This window comes from Vigna umbellata, chromosome 1 (assembly GCF_029865625.1).
Source record: "Vigna umbellata cultivar VRB3 chromosome 1, Vumbellata_1.0, whole genome shotgun sequence".
Lineage (NCBI taxonomy): Eukaryota > Viridiplantae > Streptophyta > Magnoliopsida > Fabales > Fabaceae > Vigna > Vigna umbellata.
Window position 1 is genome coordinate 40,638,117 of NC_142165.1, and position 15,470 is coordinate 40,653,586.

Below are 15,470 nucleotides of genomic sequence, written 5' to 3' on the forward strand. Positions count from 1 at the left end.
GATTAAAGGGAGGGAAATGCATTGAGATGGGATAACGAATTGTGGCGCTATTGTAAACTTGGGCGTTTGGTCGTTCATTCAATTTCAAAGGGAGAGAAGAGAGAGAGTAATGGCCTCTTGTGCATCTTGGTCTTGGCTCGTGCTCTCATCCACCAACGCTAAACACAAACCCAGCTGCCTCAAATTCAATGCTCCCATCGCTTCACAAATCCAATGGCATTCAGAGTCGTATACCCAAAGAAACCTCCGTCACCCTCCCGAAATTAAACGTCATTGGGTGGAAGCGTCTGATGAATCTTTAGATTCTCCGGAAAGATTCACAGTGGCCTCTTACAACATACTGGGGGATAGAAATGCTTCTCAACACTCGGATTTATACGTAAACGTTCCTTCTCGTTACATCAAATGGGATCGTCGCAAGAGGGTTATTTCTGATGAACTTCTTGGATGGGACCCTGATATTATCTGCTTACAAGTAACCAACTTTTCACCTTTCTTGAATATTTTTCATTTTGTTTGATTTATTTCATAGGCTAAAACTATGCACTTGTACTTCCAGTTAATTCATTTAAGTTTAAGAAGTTTCGTTTTGGTCATGTGTTTGGAACTTTCAGACATATGTGTGTTGTGTTTTTAGTGAGCCGTCCAAATCCTTCAAATTATGCATCATGCCATGATTTTACCTATAATTTATGAAAACGTGAATATAAACATTTATAGCTTCATACGTCCTTATCTTTTTACCAAGAGACAATGATGAAAATAAATCAAGTTAAATTTTGTAAGCTTGAACATGACATTTTTTATGATAAATACTACTTTTTTTTAGTAAGTCTCTAAAGGAGATATCACATATTAATAATATTACAGTTTAGTTCTGAAAGCAAAGGGATACGTTTACAAAATACTACAAACTTTAAGATTTACGAAACCACAATCTAGACCGATGGGTTCCCAGCACTACGCTCATACCGATCGGTTATACAAAATAAAACAATTCTAATGACCAAACGGTCCTATGGTTCACACAAAAATAGACAAGACAAAAAATAGGGTAAGTTTATGTAATTTAATTAATTTAATCAAACCTATACTTCACATAAATCTAACATAATTCAATATACAATCATGTAACATCCAATCATGCACTTCCAATCAAAATTTCACGTCAAAGCATGCAATAACCGACCACTTTACTCTGACTGTCCGGATTGTATGAATTCTGTGTAGCTACGACGTTTTTGTACCCGGGTGATGTAATAGCTGGGATGCCCTCAACAGCTGCCACCCAAGGTTAGTCTATTCCGTCCAAGTTCACCTTATGGACTAGGACCTCCTGCCATTCTCACACATGACTTACTCCTCTCTACTTGAGAATGAGTAATCACAGAATATCAGGATAACCGCCAGCTAAGCATAACCACATTCATACTCTACCATTCAATAACCACTCATGAGATATTCCTCCCTGGAATACTCTTTCATTTCCATAATTTAATCCAACCGAACCAATAGAAACAGATCCATTCTGAAACCAAACTGAACAATAACATTTCCCAGGGACAAGACCGAACGTTTTGAACACTTTCTAGACTAACACAGCTGAATACTTAGTGTAAGACCGAACGATCTTCCACTTATACCCTGTACAGGACCAAACGGTCCATTTTAGATAAAACTCATCATAAGCCTAACGCTAGTGATAGTATTTGGACATTTACTTGCTACTCAACAGTTACTACAGAACAATATTTTATTAGACCGAACTCCTAAGAATGTACCAAATACTAAATATTACATATAATTTAGACTTAACCGAAAATCATAATAACTATTGCTGGAACCTGAGAACTTAAACCGAACCCTACAAGATTTAACCGAATACTATTGACTTGGACCGAACACTCTTAGTTCAAATAGAGTACACAATGGGGTATAATAAAATTACCGAGTGCTTGGTTAAAGACCAAGCACTATAAAGACCGAGCGCTTGGTTTGAGACCGAGCACTACTGAAACCGAGCGCTTGGTTCAAAACCGAACACTACTGAGATCGAGTACTTGATTCAAGACCGAGCACTACTGAACTTAAATAAAAATGAAGGAATATATATATATATATATATATATATATATATATATATATATATATATATATATATATATATATACACACACACACAATTACACAACACTTATTTTTAATGAAGGATAAAGATAACATCTATGACTTTAAGTATTATAGAATAAATTATCTAAACTGTTTAGGAAACATAAAGAGAAACTATACTTAGACCGAACACTTACCTACAAGTATACTAAGAGAAAACCGATCGGGCTTAACTGAAATTCTCCACAGAAGAAGAATCCAGTACAGACCGAATACTCAAAGGAAAACCGAACGGTCAATAATGACTTTCAGTAACAACCACAGGATTATACATAATTCTACATACATAAGAGCAAACCCTATATCATCCAGTTCCCATCATTTGTAACTCATACCCTCATATATACAAAACATGCACTGAAAATAACACTTCATATTCATCCATGGATCAAACGAACATACAACCATTCAAAACAAGAAAATCATAATCAAATTATATAAGTTTCCCTTACCTCTAAAAGTAGCCAAACGTTTACAATCTGAACAGAATAGCTCACCACCAGAAATCTTAGAATCTTACGGGTCACGATTTGTGAAACTAAACCAAACAAAAGACCATAAATGTGCTTAGAATGAGATGATAAACCCATGAAACCAGAATTTGGGTTTGCATGCGACAGAAACGAACGTTCTAAGAAGAGGAGTAACTCACCGGCTTAAAACCACAACTTGATCAGTTTAAATGAAAGCCCTTGAAGCCGAGAGAGTTCAAACGTTGCCTGATTGGTGATCGGAAGAAGAAAAATATGAGAATTCTTAGAGAAAAGGTGGAGGAATCTAGAGAGAAGGAGGAGAAAATGGGGTTCAGCAGTTTGGAGAAGAATGGTGCATGCAGAAAGTGGGACCGAATTCCAAAATTTCAACTTATATACCTCCTGCACAAACCGATCGGTCCACTCTCCTGCAGCCACCTGTCTTCTACTTTCTGAAAATCAGAACCCTTTCATTGACACCTGGCTTCCACTAACTTGGGGTTTTAAGGGTTCTCACAATAGTGGTCTGAATTTACATGTACTTCTGACTAACAGATTTAACCTTTTAAATAAATAAGTATATAATTCTAAAACATAATAATAATGCAAATAAATTTGATTCTCTTCAAATGATTTTTGTATGATATATAAATACCTATTTAAAATATTTAATCTAACTTATTTAGTAAATACATGATCCACTGATATAGCTTGATCTGATTCTATCAAAAGTGTGAGAAAACTATTATACACTATTGCAGACTGACGTGTGGAGTATAAACTGTTGAGATATAAAATGGTTAGAATTACCCAGGGAAAGGTGCTGAGTTAACTTATATTGGAAGGTAAGATGTTAAATAAACAATGTACAGAAATGAGGACCATCATCAATATAGAAAAGAAAGAAGAAAAAAGAGGACAATATATATTAATCTCCACAATAGAAACAAAGAGCTAAAATCATGGTGAAGATGTAGGCAATATCCTAAAGATTCCGATGCGGGTCCCCTGTATTACCAACATACATTTGGATTAGCTTGAGTCAGATTCTACCAACAAATCATGATGTTAATGGCTAGGTCCCCATGTCTCTTCATATAAAGTATCTTGCTTGGTTTTCCTTCCTCTTCAAATCTATGGGCATCTCAATTCTCGAGTATACAAATTCTGTTTAATTGGAGTATTCTATCCATGTTTTTAAACAAAACCAGATTTTCACAGTTTCACAGGTATTATACACGTATTACTTCATGTTTATATAACTCCCACTGTTTAGATGTAATTATTTGTATTAGGTGTACAAAGACATTCATTCTGCTTCTGAGTCTGATATAGGTATAGAAATGTGTATATATGATGTGATTGTGATTCTTACAGACACGCATGGAGTAAATTTCGTAGGATTAATCCGATGGTCGATATGCAATACAGATATTATTCCCTCACGTGTGGCTTAGACTTTACCCAAAATTACCTAAGCAAAAGTATTATGCATGGGTAGAAGCGAAATCAGATTGTTCATTTAACCAAAGTAAAATAAAACAGAAGAAAAAATGTGCGTGAAACAAAGTTGCTGCCATCCGCCACTATTGGTAGTTGTAAAAAACCACCACTTTTTGCATTTACACCTGATTTCTAAAAGTGAAGGTCCATGGACACTATTAAGAGAATCCTCACTGAAAACGCACACGTAGTATTTATCTCCTGCAACTATACCACATTCGAAATTGTATTGTCAGGAGGTGGATAAGTATTTGGAACTTTCAGACATTATGGTTAAAGCAGGATATGCTGGATCTTATCAGGTAGATTTTCATTTTCTTTCAGAAGTCTGATTTCTACTCTGGTTTTGACTGACTGATATCTTCTTGATCAAATTTGGTTCATTCAAAATAAAATAAAGATTAGTTCATTTGAGTTGCATCGTTCATCATTAAACATGCTGAAGTCTCTATACAACTGTGAAATTTGTCATTATCCTATGCATAGTAGTGTGGCACCACCATATATTGGTGCGTGATTATTGAGAACCTAAAGAATTGCGTGCATGGCTCTGTAGAGACGCACGGGAGATTCAGTTGACGGATGTGCCATGTTTTGGAAAACTGATAAGTAATTAATCTATTGATTGCCAATTGGGTTCTGAGACAAAAATTGATGAATCTAATCCATTGACTTGATTACTTTTTCATTATGTTTGTCAGGTTCCGGTTACTAGAAGGAGAGAACATTAAATTTAAGGACATTGGCCTTCGTGATAATGTTGCCCAACTATCAGTTTTTGAGGTATTCCTTCTTTGATGTCGGCTCCTTTCTTTTAATCATATGACCATAGTTGGTCCTTCCTTTTTACTATTTTAAAACTTTATTCTATGTTCATGTATTATACTAACTTAAGACACTTTAATACAATGACGTATACCAATAAAATTAAATAATTTAGTTGAGTTTACTGAATTTTTAAAAAACTGTTACCAATATACTACAATTTTTCTTCTATGTTAATGACTTTTAAAGTTCTTTGTATGATTTTTCACTTACAAAAAAACACACACAAATAAAAAAAAGAACTTTAATGTCGTAAAATGTCTTAAAGAAAACCGTCAATCTCTTCTAAAATGTGCCTTATATATATTATTTTTCCTTGGAAAGAATATCTTAGATTTTTAAACGATTGAATGGCTGTAAAATTTCTATCCAACTATTACCAAGGACAATGGGAACATAGGACTGACAAAATGGACCGCTAAACCGAGAAGAAAGATTGTGTTAAATTAACTCTATATAGAGTTAATTTGCCTCAATTTGAAAAAACAAATTCTAAATTAAAATATGAAAAGTAAAGGGAATTTTAAATTTAAGTAACATAAACAAAAGTAATTTTAATATTTAAATATAATGATTTAATATAAAATAATAGTTTTTAAATTATAATTATTAGACAGACTGTCCTATAATAAACTTACTCGTCTTTACAAAAGTGAGTAAATACTGAGAGATATAAGGAGAAGGAAGAGTTGGTTTTGACCGTTAGAATATTAATTGGTTAGTCCGTCAATGAATTAGATATAAATAGAGGAAAAATGACAGGGGGAGAGGGAGAATTGTTGTCATTATAAATTGAGTACTGTTTCTTTCCCAAGGGAACCTTGAAGTTTTCTCTCTTATTGGTTGTTCTTCTCCTTCCCCATATTCAAAAGAATTAGTATTTCTTTTTTATTTCAATTCTTCGTTCCTAATAATTAGACCTACCGGATATGTTAAAGGAGGACCAGCGTTAGTAGAGATAGAAGTCTTCTCATTGGATGGATTGTAAGAGTCCAGAAATTCTTTGAGGTTCAAGAATTCTTCTTCTGATTCCTTGAACTTGAAACTCATGGCCATGGTGGGAGTGGCAATTTCTTGGTTCTATTCTTGGTCCTAAGAGAATTCCTATTCAGATTAGGAGTCATTTTCTCCAACTCTAATCAAAAGATTCAGAGATAGTTTTGGTAGCCACACCTTTTAAAAAATTGAAGATCTTAAAAAAGAACAGAATATTGAGATGGAAAAAATCCAAGAAGTGGAGACACTAATCAAGAAATAAGGGATAACCACGGCAAAAGGGCAAGATCAGCATCCTAGATATTTGTGAAATGCCATAAAGCTCGAAGAACTACAATGACAATGTGGTGTGTGATGACAGGATCTGTTTTCCGGCAAGAAAGACGAGTGACAACATAAGCCTGTTGAGCTGTACAACAGTGACCGACGACTTCTTTCTAGGTTTTTATTTTTGGGAGGACCTTGCTTCCACAATTTCAACCTGGATGACAAGGTTTATTTTTGGGAGAGAGGGGTAGTATTGTTAGGATATACGGAGAAGGAGGAGTTAGTTAAGATAGTTAGACTATTATTAGACTATTAATAAGTTGGTTTGTTCGTCAGTTTGATATAAATATGGGAAGAAGATTAGAAGAGAGGGGTTATTGTCAATTGAACATTGACTCTTCATGAAGTACAAATCCTCTGGGAACCCCTTTCTTTTTGTAATGCACATTATCTTACGTAAGTTTGACACAAGTAGCAGTACATATCTTTTATCGTCTTAGTGCTATTATTGTAAATATTGTCCTATTACATGTCGTCATTTGTATTTTTAACTTCATCTTGTACAGGCAGATGTGTGAATCTTACTCAAGAAGACTGTTAGTTGGTAACATCCATGTACTTTACAACCCAAACAAGGGAGAAGTTAAATTAGGTCAAGTAAGTGTTTAATTCACCCATTCCAAAGAAAATGTTAGTTAAATGTCTTTCCTACTATAGCTTGCAATCTTTTGGAAATTAGCATTGATGCCGAATCTTCTTTATTAAATTCAAAAACATATTCAAGAAGTATGTTTAATATGAGATAATTCTTGATACAATTGAATAGGGTTTTAAGCATTAATTGCTCACATACTGTTTGCATGTGTTAATTTTGGTATTCTTCCCACAGTTCCTTCCTCTTTTTTTATCAATTGAGAATTCTCTTCTCAGCTTATCAATTTTTCATCTGGTAAAGAACTATTAGAAGATCAGTTGAGATAACTACTAATACCTAATTCAAAAGTGCTTATGTTATCTGTAAGAAATACAGTCGACTAGGTATTTCACCTATTTTTTCAGTAGTCAAGTCAGATTTGCCTTCCTTAAACTGGCGGATTGGAATTGAAATATTTAATATTGCAGATTCGTTTTCTCTCGTCAAGAGCACATTATCTCTCTGAGAAATGGGGTAATACCCCTGTTGTGCTAGCTGGTGATTTTAATAGTACTCCTCAGGTGCCATATTCCAGAAAATAGACAGTATTTTTCATTTAGTTTGAGTTCTCCATTCTTTACAAACTGAATTCTCTTTTTTTATTGTTTTTCAACAGAGTGGAATATATAAGTTTTTGTCATCATCTGAGGTATATCACATTCACCTTATATTGGTTTTTGTTAGTGGCATGATAAAAAGATTGTTCATGCCGTGAATACAAGCAAGTAGTATTGTTGAAGACATTCACTTGAAACTGGGTGTGGTTTGCAATTGCAGCTTAATGTCAAGCTGTATGACAAAAAGGAATTATCTGGACAGAAACGGTGTCGTCCTGCTCAAGTAATAGGGGAGAATAAAGAAACAGTTGGTCCAGTTGTCACCCTAGACGGGTACTTTTTCTTCTGGATGATTTTTAAATGAAGCACATAGAGAAGAAAAATAAATTGAATTAACAAGGTAAAATGAATCAAATTTCTTGCATAAGTTTAAAATAACTTGTGCATCTCAACTTTTTCAAAAGCTGGAGACGGCTGAGCTTAAGGAGACTCAAAAGAAAGAAAATTCGGTGGTTTAAGGATTTACACCTTTTAATTGCATAGCTGTTACTTTCTATTTCTCTTTTCGAACAACTTCCTCGTGTAACTTCTCCGTAAGTATTTTTGCCTTATAGAAGTACTAGTAATAGAGTTTTACAATTGGAAAGCTACAATGCATGTGTGCATGTATATTTTATACTTATAAATCAGAGAATTATTCAGTCTCGAGCTGACAGGGTATGCGTGTAATAGGCCTGACTTTGAATACAATTTTCAGATGAAATAGTTTTGCATTTTCACCACTTTTATTATTTTCTTCAGATCATATCTACTGATGTGTTATAATACCTTTCATAAATATGAATTTAACACTATTGCACGAGACATGCACTTTGGCAGATTTAGTGTGCTATAAATTGGACATTATGACCTTTTTTCTCTTGGTAGAGTTTTATATTATTGACCTACAATACAATTGTGCTATCATTTTCTCTTCTGCTAACTGCAAAGAATGCGTGTTTTTTGAAATTTTTTGTGCTATTCTGTTGTATCTCAGTATGATGCTCTCAATCTACTGTTTCCAGCTTGTTAAAATGTTGGACAGATGAAGAGATAAAAATAGCCACCGGAGATTCTCAGCATCATTTGGCTGTGCATCCATTGAAGCTGAAAAGTTCGTATGCCACAGTTAATGTACCTAATTATTCCCTTCCAACCTATTCTTACTGTATATGATTTCCACAGTTAATCCCCCTTGCCCGTGCCAACAGAATAGTAATGTTGTAAAGTTTTTCAGGGTTCAAAAAGTACACGGGGATTCAATGGTGAACCGTTGGCAACTTCCTATCACTCAAAGTTTCTTGGCTCTGTAGATTACTTATGGTAATCAAACCCTGCCAAATATTTTGGTTGTTACAAATATGATTGTTATGGCCTTATCGATGGCAATTACTAAAGTATAAGATTGACTGCCGTTGATGCAGGTACTCGGACGGTATTGTACCTATAAGAGTTCTTGATACCGTTTCAATAAGTGATCTCCTGAGGGCAGGTGGCCTCCCATGCAAGGTATTCGTGCTTGTCTTTTATCCAGATTATAATGGAAAACATTGTTAGTAAATTTAAGGTTTAAGATGTTAAGGGTGCTCAGAGGTTGACCTATAATTTAGAGGCTCGAGGAAATTTATCTGTATTTTAGACCACCCACTTGCATCCCACAAAACAGAAGATTAGAATGGAAGGTTGAAACTTTTGTTTGTGGGTGGTTGTCTTCACACTTGAATTTGATATGGCTTGGTCTTTTTCAACATTTTTTTATGCTTTCACATTGGTCATTCTCTACGGATTGGGAGAGTCTCACCATTTGTCCAAAAAGGGTTTCATTCATAACATTTAGTGATCTTGTAGAGCTTTTGAATTGAAATAGGTGCAGTAGATCTTAGTACTTATGTGGGATCATCTTGTCAAACTACATCTTCTACACTCTACAGTGCACTTATTTTTCACCATCTGACCAATCTTTTCCTTGATTAATAGAAGGTGGGAAGTGATCATTTGGCCTTGGTTTCTGAATTTACTTTCTCAGTTACAAACAATGAACCTACAGACAAAGTGGCAGTAGGAGCAGTAGGAGCAGCAGCACCAGCTATAGTAGATATTGAAGAGCCTAACAATCAGCAGTCATAAAATAGCTCAGCGTTTTTGTTGGGAAACTGGTTTTTGCTTTCCTTGTTTACTTACAGTTTACATTGAATGATTTACCTAGCTGAGCTCAAATTTGTTGAAATAGGTTGTAATTTATAATGTTTGAATTTCAAGTTCTTGGAAGAATTTCTTATGTACCATAAGAACCTGAAGTTTATAAGCGCAACGAAAAATCTTAATACAAATTGAATTATTGGTGAAAGTGAACATAATCATTAAACTTAAAAATATGAAAATTAAATATTAAAGTTTTAAAATATCAAATTTAAAGAACTTTGTATAAAAAAATGCATGATTTAATCCCATTGGAATTACATGTATCTTATTTAACTTTTTCACACATAGGGATAATCCAAGTAAAGACAATCTATGTTCAATCCTACTATGCGAAAACTTGTTAAGCAAATGATAATCATATATCATAAATGAGATGAATCTCTATTCCTGTGGGTTGGAAGAAATTCTGATCAAAAGAATGATATTTAATTTTAAAATAAATATTTGCATTATTTACATAATAAAGTAACAATGATACTTAAAAAATCAAATTATATTTTTATAATTATTGATTTATTTTATCCATAAAAACATGTAATAAAAATTATCTGTTTGAATTCTTTTGTTTTTATGTATACATGTGAAATGCAAAACTTGAGTTATTAAAATAAAATAAAAAATTCTAATTCCGCACTGTGTTGAAATGAAATGAAGTTATAAATTAAGTTCAAACTATTGATTGAAATTAAATAATTTAATATTTAAAACATTTAGTAGGTAAGCTGAGTGAATAATATTACTCTTTGCATTGTCATTCTTTTGTGGATGATGATGCCCTGTCCTTAAGCCATGTGTAAGGACAAGATGTGTTGCATGGAAGGAAGTGTAACGCCTAGGAAAGTCGACGCTGTGATCACCGGTGAGAACAGACGGAGACGAATCACTCAGTCACAATCAGAAGCGCCACGTGGAATCTGAGACAGGGACGGTTTAATGCGCTCACCGACTTAACCTCCTCCAAAGTTTCCCTCGCAACCCAAGAAACGAATGGAATCGGTTCTCTCTTTCTCTCTGTTTCGCTTTCTCTTTCTTCTTCGCTTCGCTGCATTGCCATTATTCTCAAATTCTCTATTTCAAACCAACCATTCAGAATGCAACGTTTTGTTGACGACGTCCTCGCTGTTACTAAAGAGTAACCACCTTTCTCTCATTATGTTTAGTGACCAATGCTTGACACATCTTAATCTAAATCTTTTTATGTTAATTGTTGCTTTAGAACAATGGGATTCTCTGTGCCAAATTTTATCTGATTTTTTTTGTCAACTTAATTGTATGAGTGGCCAACTTTAAATTTTGGTGCAGGTCGGTGAAGACGTTTACTTATGAGTCGTTGAACATTATTGTGAGACTGATCAACGGTGTCTCAGCTCTGGTGTTGGCACTGCTACCTGGGAAAGCTAATATACTTGAAGGTATTCAGGGTTGGGAGCTCCGGCCAACTTTTCGTGGACCACGCTTTCCACGTTGGATGGAAAAGTAAATTTTTTGTTTTCGTTTTCATTACAGTTTTGTTAAATATTTCTTTGTGAAATCTTATTTCTACCGTATGAGAAATAGAAGTGTTCAGTGTTTTTTTTACTTCATGTGGAACATACTTTTGTACTAACTGTGTTTATAATTTGCATTGGATTACATTTGGGATGAGCATTCACGACTTTATAATGTGCCCTGTCTTTAATCGTGTACACGGTTCTTGACATTGTTTTCCTTGCCTCTTTTAGTGGCGTGTCCTCTTTCAATCAGTTTATTCATGAGCTTTCTTTGGATTCTGATGTATCAAGCCAAGAATATTTATCTGGAGAAGAAGGAGAAGAAGAAGAAGAAGAAGACGGCGATGAATATGAAGAATATCCTAAAACTACCTTGTCTGAAAGTTCTAGAGTCCCCAGAGCTACTTTTGCTGATTACGGTAGACAGCAGACGGATTGGATATTGATTCCTCTACAGTTCTTGATGGGTCTTCCATTTCGTCTTTTCCAATTAGTTTATTCTAGGGTGTCAAAACCACGATCTATCTCTGGTTGTCAACACCCTTCACAACCACATTCACCCAATGGAGTGCAAAGCCTCAAGGATCAAATTATTCATCGGGCCACTGATAGGAGACGTGGGGTCATAGAGGTTGAGCAGAAATTTCTATCCTTATTACTTTATGTTGTGTTTCTGACCTTATATGTTTTAGCTGACGAATCTCGTGTATGTAACTTTTGCGTTTTTTTTTTCTTGTTTTTTCAATCAGGATCTTCATTTGGCCATGGAGATATTTATAGAGGCTGTTTTTGATGTTATTCACAAGTCTATACATGTTCTTTTTTCCCCATCAGAAGCTCTTGGAACTTTATTCAGGTTCTTCTCATCTCATGAAAGGCCCATTTTAGCAGATAATGATGTTGTAGAGGATGCCTCTGTTTCTTCAGCACCTGCAGAAAGGAATACCAGTTTTCGTTCGTCTCTGAACACAGATGCCCGGACATGTCAAGATGTTATAACAGAGCTAGGGTAAAGTAAAGACCGTTGTGTGCACCAATCCTTTTCGTTTCAAGATCTTTCTTGTCCAATTAATGACTTGTACTTTTAATTCTCACAGGTACCCATATGAAGCTATTCGTGTGATCACTGCCGATGGATACGTTCTTCTTCTAGAAAGAATTCCTAGGTAAGTTAGACATTTTTTTAGGGAAAAGTATGGACGTCCGTAAGTGCAATCATCCACCCTCTTTGATTTTGAACTTACCGTGATCATTTGACATCTTTTTATCTCAGCTTCTTTTCTATTGTTGTATGGAGTGAATTGAATCTGATTTGCGGCTTTTTTTGGTAGTCATAATTCTTTTTAAAGTTGTGGCTCATTCCTGAAATAAATATTGCACTGTTGGCATCTGGACTCTATTATGTGAAGGTAGAGGGTTCTGAAAGTTATAACACAATTTTATCCTTCAGATTATATATGATTATGACAACATTGGAAGAAATGACAATAGGGAGACTTGATTATTGTTATTGCTTTGTGTAGAGTCTAATGTCTGAAATCTAACTTCACAGGCGAGATGCACGTAAAGTTGTTTATCTTCAGCATGGAATCTTTGATTCATCAATGGGGTGAGTAATGTTGCCGTCTCAATCTTTACTAGTCTGGGTTTAATTTGTAGAGTATTTCTTCTCATGTGAATATAAAGTAGAGACCTGAATAGTGGTTGGGTAAATTTGTGTTGCATCATATTTTAGTGTATCGTTGACTGAATCTTCTATCCTTTTATTAGTTATGATATTGGCATAACATATAGGACTGAAGAGCTTTTCTGTTTAGATTTTACCCTGCCTCCTCTGTTCTGTACCAGATTCCCTCCCTCTGAATCGTGAATTTTTTTTCTATTGTTTCAGTTGCTTGGATGCCAGAATGATGTTATGACAATAGTGGTAGTCTAATAAGTTAAACTTTTTTGGTTCAGTTGGATATCTAACGGTGTTGTTGGCTCTCCCGCCTTTGCAGCCTATGATCAAGGTATGTTACATCACTCAAAATAGTATGTGCATCTCAAGATAATATCTGTTTTTGACGAATTATTGCATGGATGTTTGTTTATTAGCAGGCTTTGACGTATTTCTGGGAAATATTCGTGGCCTGGTTTCTAGGGAACATGTCAACAAGAATATCTCCTCCCGTGAGTAAGTGCTCAGAGCAAAACAGTTTCATTTGTCTTGTGTTGTCTTACACGTATTCTTTATTCCTGTGACATTGATGTAATGCAGATACTGGAAGTATTCCATCAATGAATATGGGACGAAGGATATTCCTGCTTTGATTGAGAAAATCCATCAAGTAAAAATGGCTGAATTGAGGCTTAGTAAGCCTGATATTGAGGAGGAAAGTAATGACGATCAGCTTTACAAGCTCTGTGCAATTTGCCATAGTTTGGGAGGAGCTTCTATGTTAATGTATGTTGTTACGCGTAGGTTAAAATCAAAGCCCCATAGACTTTCACGATTGATTTTGTTATCACCTGCTGGTTTTCATCATGACTCAAGCGTACTCTTTTCTGCGGTGGAGCATGTGTTGTTTTTCCTGGGCCCTATTTTATCTCGTATATTCCCAGCCTTCTATGTACCAACAAGGTTTTTCCGTATGCTTGTTAACAAGTTAGCTAGGGACCTGCAACACCTACCTGCAGTTGGAGGATTGGTTCAAACTTTAGTAGCTTATGTTGCTGGCGGGGACAGCTCAAATTGGGTTGGGGTTTTAGGATTACCCCATTACAACATGAATGATATGCCAGGAGTATCGTTTGGTGTTGCTCTCCATCTTGCACAGATGAAACGTACTAGAAGATTTAGAATGTTTGATTATGGGAGTGCATATAATATGAAAATATATGGTTCCCTTGAGCCTTTGGACTTGGGTGAACATTATGGACTCATCGACATTCCTGTTGATCTGGTTGCTGGTCAGAGAGACACGGTAATACGATCTTCAATGGTAAAGAGACACTATAAATTGATGAAGGATGCTGGTGTGGATGTGTCATATAATGAATTTGAATATGCTCATTTGGATTTTACCTTCTCTCACCGTGAAGAGCTTTTGTCATATGTTATGTCAAGTTTGCTGCTTGTGAAGCCCAATTCAAAGAAACATCAAAGGGCTCCAAGATCGAGAAGGAAAGGACACACTTCAATAAGTGGGTAAAAGATGTGAATCATATTTATTTCCTAGTGATGAGTTTTTCCTGTGTCTCGCACACTGTCGGATGGAGCTGTATATACCTGTCCGGTTACAGACCTGTGTCATCTACTCCATTAAATCTTATCTCTTTTTCATTCCTGTTTTGTTTATGTTTGGGGAAGAAATAGACCTTAAAAAACAATGTTAGAATACATTGTAAATAGTCTCAATTCTCTGACTGAATGGAACAGTGACGTCAGAGAAAAAAAAGATAGTTGTTGTATGTTAGTAGTTAATCCGATGTGCATCGGTATTATCATAACTTTGAAATGTATTTTTTTAATTAAATTATTTGAAAGAAAACTAAAGGTAAATTTTATATTATGTAAGTTCAAATTACATCTGTAACCAAACTTCATATGGTAAAATAATTTTATCAAACCAACTGTTTAATCTTAAGTTTAAGTTTTACTGTTACATTTATTTATTTATTTATATATGAATGTGACATTAAATAACTTTTTTTTAGAAAAAAACTCGTTTATCGATAAATTTTGAAAGCAATTTCGATTGAAAGATATTTTATAGTAATAGAATTTTATCTTTTAAGATTTTTTGCGGGTTAAAATCAACTTTCAATTATTTTTGTCTCATCAAGTTCAATTAATATAACACAGAATACTGAAATTAATATTAAATGACTGAACCGTGAAAAGAAAATCAATTAACGAAACAATCACTTTAGTTCTAAAATAAAACTAATTAACTGCAATTTAGATTCTTGAAATTGTTAAAATTTAAGGGTAAAACCCTTTTAGACCTACTATTAGAATCGTCATTCAAGTCAACGTTGCACTTAAGTAAACATTCTTCCATTTTAGTTCCTAGATTTAACTACTTACAATAATTTTATTCTTTAAATTTAATTTTTGTCACCATTTTAACAATATCTAACATTCTAATTCAAAGACTAAATGAACAAACAAAGTTCTATACATCACTTTTAGATATATTTCTATATATTATAATACTTCCAGGGATTTAAATAAAAGTGCATTAAAAATGACTGTATATCCTATTTAAAT

The 15,470-nt window shown here is 34.5% G+C and overlaps 2 protein-coding genes across 7 annotated transcripts; both read left to right on the forward strand.

Moving 5' to 3' along the window:
- The first annotated feature begins 20 nt into the window (after nt 1-20).
- LOC124830010 (carbon catabolite repressor protein 4 homolog 3-like) lies at nt 21-9,801 on the forward strand. 4 transcript variants are annotated; one of them, XM_088103073.1, is made up of 12 exons: nt 21-475; nt 4,382-4,447; nt 4,702-4,754; nt 4,847-4,928; nt 6,804-6,890; nt 7,356-7,448; nt 7,544-7,576; nt 7,705-7,817; nt 8,549-8,657; nt 8,761-8,846; nt 8,948-9,032; nt 9,504-9,801. In XM_088103073.1, exons 1-12 carry the CDS (start codon nt 110-112, stop codon nt 9,648-9,650), a joined length of 1,320 nt encoding a protein of 439 aa, XP_087959199.1. In that variant the 5' UTR covers nt 21-109; the 3' UTR covers nt 9,651-9,801. The 4 variants fall into 4 exon arrangements, with proteins under 4 accessions (XP_087959199.1, XP_087959201.1, XP_087959198.1 ...); XM_088103075.1 differs by having other exon boundaries at nt 9,550-9,801; XM_088103072.1 differs by having other exon boundaries at nt 22-475; nt 9,501-9,801.
- A 562-nt stretch (nt 9,802-10,363) lies between these two features.
- On the forward strand, nt 10,364-14,540 carry LOC148205365 (uncharacterized). 3 transcript variants are annotated; one of them, XM_088103069.1, is made up of 9 exons: nt 10,364-10,857; nt 11,028-11,201; nt 11,447-11,846; nt 11,965-12,224; nt 12,313-12,381; nt 12,768-12,824; nt 13,175-13,227; nt 13,313-13,391; nt 13,476-14,540. In XM_088103069.1, exons 1-9 carry the CDS (start codon nt 10,817-10,819, stop codon nt 14,407-14,409), a joined length of 2,067 nt encoding a protein of 688 aa, XP_087959195.1. In that variant the 5' UTR covers nt 10,364-10,816; the 3' UTR covers nt 14,410-14,540. The 3 variants fall into 3 exon arrangements, with proteins under 3 accessions (XP_087959195.1, XP_087959197.1, XP_087959196.1); XM_088103071.1 differs by having other exon boundaries at nt 11,507-11,846; XM_088103070.1 differs by having other exon boundaries at nt 10,366-10,857; nt 13,316-13,391.
- The last annotated feature ends 930 nt before the right edge of the window (nt 14,541-15,470 follow it).